This window comes from Bipolaris sorokiniana, assembly GCF_000338995.1.
Source record: "Bipolaris sorokiniana ND90Pr unplaced genomic scaffold COCSAscaffold_20, whole genome shotgun sequence".
NCBI lineage: Eukaryota > Fungi > Ascomycota > Dothideomycetes > Pleosporales > Pleosporaceae > Bipolaris > Bipolaris sorokiniana.
Window position 1 is genome coordinate 259,804 of NW_006911914.1, and position 12,212 is coordinate 272,015.

The 12,212-nt window shown below is 37.5% G+C and overlaps 1 protein-coding gene across 1 annotated transcript; it reads left to right on the plus strand.

Moving 5' to 3' along the window:
- The first annotated feature begins 3,608 nt into the window (after positions 1 to 3,608).
- COCSADRAFT_279217 (uncharacterized protein) lies at positions 3,609 to 5,886 on the plus strand. Its single transcript, XM_007707709.1, has 2 exons — positions 3,609 to 4,155; positions 4,203 to 5,886. The coding sequence occupies exons 1-2, from the start codon at positions 3,722 to 3,724 to the stop codon at positions 5,866 to 5,868; spliced, it is 2,100 nt and encodes a 699-aa protein (XP_007705899.1). The 5' UTR covers positions 3,609 to 3,721; the 3' UTR covers positions 5,869 to 5,886.
- The last annotated feature ends 6,326 nt before the right edge of the window (positions 5,887 to 12,212 follow it).

The following is a 12,212-nucleotide window of genomic DNA, read 5'->3' on the forward strand; positions in this document are numbered from 1 at the left end:
CGTACGAAGAAGAAGAAAGGAAAGGAAAGAAGAGTAAGAAATTTGAGTTGGAAGAGAGAGCGGATCACGACTGAGGAACGAGCACCAACTAATGCGACGGCACTGATACTTATACCGTACGGAAAGTCGTTTTCACTTAACTTACTACGAGTTTGCTAGCAAACGTACGTCACAGCTAGGTAACAACATAACTATTCAAACTACGAGCAAACACGCGGACCGCCAAGCAGCCGCATACGGTATAGAGGGGGGGTATTGTAATGGGCTGCGCCCGTGGAGTGAAAGCACGTGATTGTATCACGTGCCTACATCACGTGCCTATATCACACCGCTTAGTTAGAACTTACTCGTACGAAGAGTAGAGAAGCAAGGTATAAAGAGAGAGGTGTCGTACGACAGCTTAACTCTTCTTATCTTTCTTCTTCTGTACTATAGGTTAATGCAAACTCGTTCGAAGGCCTCTTCGCCCATAACACTAAGTAATTCGCATAAATTTAGATTATAATCGAAGCTTATAAGAGAATCCTTCGTCCAATTACTAATTACTATATAAGAAGACTTTTTAAAGCTTATTAAAGAAGCTAAGAAGATACTATATAAGAATGTACTTATAAAGGCCCGCTTACAAGAGCTTAAAGAGTAATTAGTAGAGATAATAAAGCACTAAGGGCGTAAAAGAAAGTGGATTTAAATAGATAGAATACAAGACTTTAATATAGGAGTATCGTAGGTAGCTAAAAGTACTTCTACTAGTCGTACGATATTAAAGAAGGCGCATAGTGGGGGTAGTTAAGAAAAGGCTCTACTAAGTTAACGGTAGGCTGGTAAACGGGTCTCCACTTCAGGATCTTTAAAACGTAAATATCTTAACTAGTTTATATTATATTAGAGAGTTAGGTAGTTTATTTTATAGCTCTTAAGTAGAGCTATATTTTCGCCTAATATACTAATAACCTAACTATAATAGATAGAGAGTTATTAGTGATTAGGGTGAAATAAGGAGACCCGACTCTTAGCACGACGGGTTACTAAATAACCTTTTACCTATTAGAGTTAGCCTATTACTATATTAAATCAAGATATAGCTCTACTTAAGAGCTATAAAATAAACTACTAAAAGTTTTAATTAGATAGGTTTTGTAAGAGTTATTAAGAAAAAACAATCCTAATATAGAGACCCGACCCGCTACACTACTATTTACTAGTCTATATAGTATCTTATATATAATAATCTAGTAGTAACGCGATAGAAAGTACTATTAACGCGACTATAAGGCGAATTATAATAGCCTAATAAAATAAAAACAGTAAACTATTACTAAGCGTATAATAGTTAAGTCTAAGTAAGAACTACTCTATAAGAGAGACGACGTATAAGATATAGCTAATGAACTACTCTAAGAGCGCAGTAAAGAGAGAATATTACGATCAGCCTTAGAATATAGAGAACATTTCGCTATTATATTTATTTAACGAGTAATTTATAAGACGGCGAATCCGTAGTAGAAAATAAAGACACTTATTTAGAACTAGCGCATCACGTGATCTATACGATGCTTAGTAATTAGTATATCTTAGCACTACTAAGCAATTAAGCACTCTGCATATCAGTCTACAAGATACTTAGTAATTAGTATATCTTAGCACTACTAAGTAACTATATAATAGGCTAAACGCCCTTCGCCTCTCATACTCGTCTACGACCTCGTTTACTCTATCTACCCAGCCCGATTATTACCTTAGCAACTAGCATATATATATAAGCTATATAGCCGAGAGCTTAGCTCTCTATTAAATATAATCTTATTACCTTAGTCTGTTCAACTATACTCTAGAGCTTAAGACTACTCTACGGGGTTACGCCTCTTACAAACTAAGTATATTATAGTACTAAGTTAAAAGTTTCGCTCGCTAACCGAAAACACCTCATTACTACAATTGAATAACTATAATAAAACAGCTAATATCTCTACTAAAATAACATAAATTTTAAATTTAAAAAATAAAATTTATTCCTAAGTACTAGAACTTATTTACTAGCCCCGCGCAGCTCTGTAAGCTATAAGGCGGCAGGGCATTAAGTAGATTACTACTTTAATATACTTATATAGAATTCTCCGCTAATAGTCTTTTAGAGTATAGTAAAAGCTATTCTACTATTCTTTAGCGTAGCTATAATTATTATATTATAGATAGAATTTATTTATACGTCGTTTTAGCACCTACTAGAAGTACTTAATAGAGTTAAGATCTAGTAAGTACGCTAGCTAGTTAAGTGTTATAATATAGTTCTCCGCAAAAAACGTCTAGATAACTCTAGAGGTATATATATACGCGTTATTCTATATAAAAATCTAAGAAGACCTATATAAAGAGAGAAGACCTCTATAGAGTGCCTATATATAGAATTAGCTAAAGTATCTACCGCAGGGAGTATTCTAATCTGTTTCTATTATTACTAGTGGACTCCGCTAACTATACTTACGTTCGTCTATCTATATAGCTCTCTATACTATCTAGCTTCTTACTATACCCGTAGATAGTTCCGTAAGTATTCTAGCCTTCTATTTTTCTACTAGATAGTAAAAATACTACTTTTATTCTACGCAAGAGATCTTCTAAATAGAGCACTTATTAGAGAACTTAACTATACGCTAATACTAAGGAAAATATTAGTAATAATACGCGAACTATAACTGCTTATAGGTAAGTATTAGACTAAGTTTTAGACGTTTCTTATATTAATATTTAACTATATTGCGACGCTTAAGTATACGATATAGTATAGACTTACTAGGTAGGCGTAAAGTAGTGCTGTTAGATAGTATTATAGTCGCAGCTTTAATAAGGTCGTTATACTTAATTTTAGGCGATTTACGTATATGTATCTAAATTATCTTCTATTAATAGTCTAAAAGTATCTTAGAACGGCCGCTATAAGGTCTATTATTTGTCGTTGCTATAGTGTTGTACTTTTAGTAGAGGCGGCGGATGGTAGAGTAGGCTTAGTAAAAGGCTGTAGCAACTTTAGCTACTTTATACCTACTTATTAATATCTTAATCGCGATATTTCTCTCCGCGATCGTTATTTTTAGCATCTAGCGAACATTTTATAATATTTTCTAGCCGAATTGGTGCGGTGCAGCGTTGGGTGCAGGTATTTAAAATTGAGATAGTTGGTGGTGGAGTTGTGGTGGGGTAGCTACGCGAGCGAAACTTTTAACGCGTGGCTGTATATAAAGCTCTAGTATATAGTATTAAGTATTAAGTCTCTATAGCTTAATAGGTACACAAACAGAGTAGTTAGTAACTTTTAATGCTAAACTATTTTTAATAAAGATTCTAGTAGATCCGTTACCTTGTACTAGGCCTTCTAACCTAACCTAACCTTAATTAACTACTAGGCATTCTAAATTCATTTACTAGCCTAGGGTGTAGGGTATAAGCAATCTAAGAGATTCTAATAGTGTCGTTATCTCCAACTCCTAATTAGTCTGACCGGTAGGACTAGCTCCTCCAATTATATATCACCACGTTGATAGAACGCACGTGTAAATCTCGTGCATGAGGTGTAACTTAAACTAACGTGAACCTCCCATCCTAAACTACATGAAATGCTGAAACATAGGTTCTTGTAGCCATTCCGCACCACGATTTACATTACCTGCTGTTGCCACCTTAGGTCGCATCAAAACTCTTGCAATCTCTTTTCTCCGAAGCAATGGCAGATCCCCTTTCCATAATCGCTAGCGTTCTTGCCATTATCGCAACCGCAGTTAAGGTAGCCACAACAGTTTACAGCATCGCTGATAAAATGATTGCCGCGCCCCGCGAACTACGTGAAGTAGGAGCTAACATGAATATATTAGCCACGATCCTTGAGAGTCTAGCTGAGGTTCTAGACAAGGGGAAAGGCTTGTATAAGGAAGCTTTGATTAACACGATCCAGTCGATTTTGAAACGATTTGAAGCCGTCCAAAAGGACGTAATGGAGATTTTGGGGAAGAAGCAACAAGGGGTTCGAAGACGAGTAGCGTGGTACTTAAAGGCCCCAAAATTGGCGGATTCATTGATCCGAATTGAGGGCTTGAAAAGTGCGACACAACTTGTGCTTTCGATGATGAACCTAGCGATAGTGCAAACAGATAAAGATAAGTGAGTTTAGAGCAGTCTCTTTAGTTTACGATGCTAATTTAATGTAGAGGAAAGCGTTTTCGTGTGCTCGTAGAGTCAGTCATCCGGGAGAACCGCCAAACAGTCATTAATGCGCAAGAACATCAATCCAGAAATTTACCTCATGAATCGATTGATCGACCTCGTGGTTCTTCTTTTCATTCCTACACTGGAAGACCATCTGCTCCACACGTACCCAACACTCCAACTCAGAGAAAAGACAGCGAGGTTGAAGTTGAGCGAACTATATCAGATCTTGGCTCCCACACACCGGCCCACGACGCCGTGGCGCTCAATGTCACGGACGGTCGCTCGGATCGTAGACCATCTTGGAAGTTCAACTCCCCGGTACATTCGGCATATCCCGAGCTGCAAATCCATAATTCTGAGCATTCCTCTGGTGAGATACACGGCAAACACCAGATTAGGAGTAGAAGTTTGCCTCGAGATTCTCATGATGATAGTATGGCTTTATTGGCAAAGAAACCTCAGGATGACACTGCTACATGGCTCTACCAGCTTGTCTTTGACCCAGAAATACAGGTAGAGAGTGCTCTGCAGAGCAATGGAGAAGTCGGCCTTAACGCCTCAAAAAATGATCTGGTTGACTCCCCTGCATCAATACACAAGCTGGGTTACAAAAATAACTCGAGCGAAAACTCTCCCCTACATGCACCTTTCAAGCAGCTACAGTATCCTATTCGTAAATTTCTACCACCACCAGTAGTCTTGGTGGAGAGAATGCAGGAGATTGAGATATCCACAGTAATCTTCAGGCTCTTGAAGCAATGGACAGTTCTCGGCCCTGAAGAGATCGATCTGATCGCCTCTGAGAATCGACACTACATGGACCAGAAGCCTGAGTCAGCCTCCTCTGATGCATCTGAGGCTGAGTCAGGCTGCCCTGGTGACGAACCCGATTCCTACGAAAACAAACCATCTCCTCCTCCTAATACTAGCAGAGAGGACATCTTGCTACAGAAGCTCGAGAAGCTTCTGCTAGACAGGACTGAGGAAGATAAAAAGAAAACAGAATTGAGATTCTCTCAACTGGAGTCGCTCCTCATTGATGAACGAAATTCTCGCATTGAGAAGAATATAGCGAAGAAGAAGGCCGCACAAGAGGCTGCAGAAGCTGCAGCAAACTGCGCCGCTGAAGCAAAAAAGAAGAGAGATGAAGATAAGTTAGCGGAGATCGTTAATCTCATTCTGGCTCAGAAGGATGAGCAATTGAAGCGAGAAGCAGCATTGGAGGCTATGCTGGCGGCCGAGAGAGCTGAGGCAAAGTCCAGAGCTACGAAAGAAGAAGCAGAGAAGCAAGCCGCCATCGATGCTGCTACGACGTTGGTCCAAGCAGCCAAGAATGCCAGAGAAGAAGCTGAAACTATAGCCGCCAAGGAAGCCGAAAAGATGAAGGTCGCTCACGAGAACACGCTCGCTGAAGCCAAGGCATCTTTTGAAAAGCTGGACAGGGCGAAGAAGGCAGCGGAGGAAGAGACAATAAAGATGAAGGCTGAGGAAAACGATAAAAAGCCTGCGGTTCAATTCAAAGACGTCATGGGCCGTAAGTACAGTCTTCCGTGGCACTTGTGTAAGACGTGGAAGGTATGTATCCAGCTTGTGAACGATGACTATAAGTTGATACCAGCTGGTCCAATAGGTAATGGAGGATCTCATCAAGCAAGTCTTTCTTAATGTGGATATCGTTGGTCGGGATGTGCACGATGGCCACTACGACCTTATTGGCCCTGACGAGGGGATTATCCTACCACAGTTCTGGGAGAGCGTAGTCCAGCCGGGTTGTACCGTCACAATGCGAATCTCGACGCCACCTCCCGGTTCGAATTCTATACCTAACGAGTCAATTAGAAGTAGCGGCGGCGAGTATGACACGGCAAAGTATGAGATCTGCTTCGCAACTAAGTATAAGAACTTCGACACACAAATAGGAGAAATTGTCGCTTCCTTGGTTGATAATGGTTTCAACCCAACATTTGGGATGAAACCTAGCAACAGGTCACCTCCCAAATTATCAGGTGCACTGCTTTGGGAGCCTTCGGCGATGCGGAATGGAAGTGAACTGCATGAGTCACTATGGCAGAACGGCTGGATGCCCGTATACATGCGTGGATCACGTATGTCAATCACCAGCAGTTATCTAGCATGCAACATTCCAGCTGATGCCAAATTTAAGATACAGGACAAACGTGGTTCCATGGCCCACACCCTATACATACGCGATTCCTGCAACCCAACTACGCCCCACAAATCAACCAGGCTACTGCATCATCCGATTCATTTCTCCTCATAGGACGTGAGTGGGTGGAGGAAGAGGCGCTTCGTCTTGCAGGGATTAAGTACAGAATTGTACCCCCATGCTATTGCGCTATCGATCCTAACAGCACTTATGTATGCGGCCTTCTTTAGCACGTCTCACACACTCTCCTATTGTTCTAGACTCTCCTACTATCACACAAAAGCACAATTATATGCATCCATCTGTTACTATATCCCCTTCAACTAACATGGGTTTAGGATGATATCCTCTTTATTATTTCTACATCCCTTTTACTTCGCGAAGCTGGCTTACGACGCTACGCAAGGAAATTCTTTGTCGAGTCCTTGTCCACTTCAGAGTTACACGGCCTGCCAGAACCAGAGCTCTTCTCACTTCCGTCTATGGAGCTTGTTACTGGTATATTGGAGACACAAGTGCAAGAGAAGGACTAGACAAGAATTCTAGTGCTTATACCACGGTCTAATATATCGTAAGGGAAGGGGAGCAGGTGTCGATTATAAGACCAGCATTTCTAGATTAAGTAGATACACTACGGTACAACTTCGTTATTAAGCATATAAGGTAGTCTAAATTAACACTACAAAAATAGGCAATTTTACTATAGTATACAAGTATCATAGGTTTTTCTAGATTTTCAGCCTGCGAGTAGAAAGCGAATTACTAGAAGTTAAGTACCTAACATACTTCTCCTTATGATGTGGAACTATAGTATATTATAACTTATAAATAAACTTATTATGTTTATATAGAATTATCTATTTTTCTAAAAATTAAATTAACACATAAAGAATACGAACTTCGTTTATTACAGTGGGGTGACAAAAAAAAGAACTTAAAAAAGTTGTGATTTTTAAACATATATTGCTTAATGGGTATTAGCGCTAAACTAATAAAAGATATATCGTTGAATAGAGAATTTCTTGACGTTGAAGATGATGGTCTAGTGAAGCTGTTTAGTAAGCACTAGGAAGGCTATATGTCCTCTTAAACGTAGAGAAAAAAAATCTTCTAACTTTAGCTCCAAATTTCGCGCTGTAAATTTTGACTTTTTTAATACTAGTCTATATGTATTAGTAATATACTTATTAAGTAATTATATAAGCATCTTAGTTATTATAGTTTATACTTTAAATATTTAGAAGTAAATTAAGGTTATTTTTAGGTACTACTTATATAAGCTATATGTTAGTTATGTTATGGGTGGAGAGGCCTAGCGAATGAGTATGCTTCTATCTATCGTACAGAAGCTAAAAGATAAGAAAAAGAGAGAATAACTAGGTATAGGCTTCTCTTATACTTACTCACTTCTAATTACGTATCTGTATAGAAGGTATATCACGTGGTTATTAACTATGTAATCCCTTTGGTAGAGATGATAGGCGCAGCTCTTTATAATACTTCTCTCCTCCACTTATACGGATATATTTGCGTTTATTTATTTCCTTAGAAGCGCGCGGCTGCCTAACTTGCAGTGGAGCGGCGGCGTCTATTTACTTTAGTGAAGGAGGATTTCTATGAGAGCAAACGCTCCCTCCGTACGATATATAGAGCTGCCGTCTCTTTTCTCTAGCTTTTCTTCCTTTATACTAATTTAATTTAACTCTACTACTATATAAGTTTCTTCTCTTCTTCTAGCTATACTTATACGATACCGTCTAAAGCGTAACTACTCTCTTATGGTATCTAGGCTAACGTAAATACTAATAGTTTATAGTTTTATACTAGCGGTAGCCTTAATAACACTATTAATAACGTAGCTAACTAAATCTTTAACGCTGCCTACCGAGCTCTAACTTATACAACGCCTAGTGCTATACTACTAACTTTTAATATACTAGGCGCTGTCAACTTAAACGAGTATTATATCTAGTTTATCTTTAATTAGCGCATCGTAGATAAGCTGCGCTATATTTACGCGGTTACTCCTATACGTAATACTTCTCTAACTCCTTATACGGCTAGTACTAACTTATATAGAAGAATATTCGCTATATATTTAACTACTTCTATTATCCTCGCGGTAATAGTCTGTACGATGCTGTCTTTAGTCTAGGTTCTTACGACTACTTACTTATAATCGCGCGTACGACTATTACTACTTAATAGATTCTTACTAGCTGTCTATCCTATCTTAAGGCCTTTATTATATATAGCCGCGGCGCTTTTAATGTAACTTTTTATATAAATAATTACGCTGCTGTCTTATAAGATAAGAAGGAGTTTACCGTATTTACTAGCTACGTATCTATCACTAGTAAGTAGGGCGGGGCCTACTCTAACTGCGTCTAGTAAGATTATAGAGCTCGTTATAGTGTTATTTAATAGATAGTCTCTCGTATAGGAGGTGGGCATAAGAGACTCTCTAGTAGTTCTAGTAGTAGTAGCTAGCGTAGTCGTCCAGCTATAGGTAGTACTAAGAACCCCTTACTTATAGAGTAGGTGGGCTTACCTCTACTAGTTTCTTCTAAGTCGTCTATTAGATTATTATCTAGGTTAGGTATGGGACAACTATAACTATAGAATAGTAGTGTTAGCAAGGTGGGCGGCAGGCTTTTATATGGGCTCGTTATAGCCCGGCTAATAGATAAGATATTCTATTTACTTATACCTTATTCTCTTATCTATAATGTCTTATACTATCTACTCTAAGTGTTCTTTATTATTCTTATTATCTCGTACGACTATAGCTGCTAGGCTAGTATCGTCTATCTGCTATGATAGAAATAAATTGTTAGCTACTAGACGGAGCTTATCTATATAGTAAGTTTTCGTTTTCTATAGTATAGCTAACTCTACCTAGTAGAGATCTTATATATAAGCGATCTAGAACTTAGCGCTTTTCTAATTAAGTTTCTTACTACTTCTAGTTGTACGTACGTCGCGTAAGTCTAGCTATACCTAGTCTCTTACGTAATAGGTAGGCGCTAGTCTGCGGGACTTATTAGCTTATCGTTCTTACTCTTATTAGGCGTATATTATAGTAGATATAGCCTAGTTAGTAGTATTACTAATTATTTAGATAATATTCTTTATAGCTTCTTCTACTTCGTTAGCTTATATAACTATTTAGGGCTAGGGAAAAGGAGTATTATAGTAACTATAGTAAAGGAAAAAAGGTAAAACTTCTATTATTATATTTATATAGGAGTTAAGTATAAGTTCTAGAAGAGAGTAGAGTTATAACTAGTTATCTTAATTATAGTTATAGAAGATCTATATAACTACTTCTATATCGCTATTAGTACGCTCTATTATTCTATCCGTTTATAGGTAGTAGGCTAATAAGAGATTTCTTTAGATACTAAGTAACTAGTAGACTTACTTCTAAAGAGAGCTAATAAATTAAGGTCTACAGTTAGACGTGATAGATTATAGAAGGCTATAGTACTAGTAAACTTCTCGTATAAAGGCCTAGGCAACGTCTATTATTTTAATCTTATCTATAGAGATTAGTATAACGCTATTACCTAGTCTATTCTTTACTACTATAAAGTTAGTTTTTCTTTAAGAGCTAGGTAAACCTATAATAAAGTTAACTATTAGATATTACTACGTACGGCTAGATATAGGTAATAGTTTTAGGTACTTATATTTCTTATCTCTTTAGAGAGTGCTTTTTCTATATAGCTTATAGTTCTATATATAACATCGTATATTAGTACTTATATTAAGCTAATACTATTCTCTTATAATAATTCTGTATATTTTCTCTTATCTAGAGTGTTTTATTAGTAGAGATAGATACGCCGTTTAGATAACTTCTATTTAGAGTAGTTTATATTTAGGTACCTATACTCTATTACGCTAGTATAGCTTATCTTTAGCGTTAGTTATATAGTCGCCTAAGGAGATAGTAATCTTATAGGAGCTTAGAAGAGATCGTTTTCCTTCTTATATAGCTTCTCTTACTTCTTAGTATAGAGAATCTACTTATACGGCATTATTCTAATAGTCTTATATAAGCGTAGGAAAGTGTAGTAGTTAAGACAGCGTAGTAGACACTAGGGGCGAGGTATTTCTCTAAGTAGTGGTAGTATCTCGTATAGGTATAATTATAATATTCTTCTAGGCTTAGGCTAGTACTAGTATAGTAAATTCCCTTAATGCTAAATACTTATCTAGATCGTTCTTCTGCATATCTTAGTCTTATCTAGATAAGGCGTCCGCCTATATATTTTCCTTACTAAGGCGATAGCGGAGTTTTATATTTAGAAAGTAGGCTAGTTCTAAGTTCTATCGTACGTATTATTTAGAGAGCTTTTACTTATAGGTAAAGTATTTAAGATTCTTATAGTCTATTACTACCTTAAACACTTTTACGCCTCGTAATTTAGTATTCTACTCTTTTAAGTAGTAGATTACTACTAGTAGCTCTTTATCGTAAATTAGGTAGTTTACTTTATATACTAGTAGCTTTTAAGAGAAGTAAGCTATTATACGTAGAATACTTCCGTTATCTTCTTATAGAAGTATAACGCCTATTACTTATCTAGATAAGTTATATTCTACTACTATCCGCCTATTTAGATTAAAGGCAGCTAGTACTTTATTAGAGACAAAAGCTTTCTTAAGAGTAGTAAAGCTTAGCTTTTAGTCTTAGCCCTATTTAAATTTAGTATCTTTTCTTATTAACCGTACAAGAGGTTCTATAAGTCTTAAGAAGTTAGGAATAAATCTATAATAGAAGTTAGCAAATCTAAAGAACTCTCTTACGCTTTATATAGTAGCTAGAGCTTCCTATTTCTAAATAGCTCTTATTTTCTTAGCATCTATTAAGACGCTCTTTTCTACTTTAAGGATAAATCCTAAGTATTTCGTATATTAGACGTTAAATTCACACTTCTTAAGTTTAAGCTACAGCCCTACAGCTTATAAACGATTAATTACTTATTATATATATCTATAATATTAAGATATTAAGCTATCCGTATAGATTAGAATATTATCTAAGTAGATAGAAGTAAAATCATCTAGAAACTTACGCAGCGTCTAGTTAATATAGCGCTAGAATATACTAGAGGCGTTAGTAAGCCTAAAAGAAGTAACTAGCTAACGTGTTTTACAAGCGAGCGGGCCATACAAGCGAGCGGGCCACCCCACTAACTTTACGCACCTCTCTAACTCTAATTAACTATGGCCCTATTGTTATGGGCGGAGAGGCCTAGCGAATGAGTATGCTTCTACCTATTGTACAGAAGCTAAAAGATAAGAAAAAGAGAAGATAACTAAGTACAGACTTCTCTTATACCTGCTCGCTTCTGATCACGTGTCCGTACAGAAGGTATATCACGTGGTCGAAGATCACGTGATCCTCTTCAGTAGAGATTACGGGCGCAGCCCTTTATAATACTCCCCTCCTCCACTCGTATGGACATGTTTACGTTTGTTTGTTTTCCTAGGAGCACGCGGCTGCCTAACTTGCGGTAGAGTAGCGGCGTTTGTTTGCTCTAGTGAAGGAGAATTTCCACGAGAGCAAACGCTCCCTCCGTACGATATGTAGAGCTGCCGTCTCTCTCCTTTAGCTTTTTCTTCTTTTGTGTTAAATTAATTTAACTCCACTACTATATAGATTTCTTCTTTTCTTTCTAACCACACTCGTACGATGCCGCCGAAAGCGCAACCACCCCCTCGCGGTGTTTAGGCCAACGCAAACATTAACAGTTTGCAGTTTTGCACTAACGGTGGCCCTAATAACACTATTAATAACGTGCTAACTAAATCTTCGACGCTGCCTACTAGG

Coding starts and splice junctions, on each gene's coding strand:
- COCSADRAFT_279217 (XM_007707709.1), top strand. CDS start 3,722: ATGGCAGATCCCCTTTCCATAATCGCTAGCGTTCTTGCCATTATCGCA. Junction 4,156..4,202: donor GTGCAAACAGATAAAGATAA/GTGAGTTTAGAG, acceptor AATTTAATGTAG/AGGAAAGCGTTTTCGTGTGC.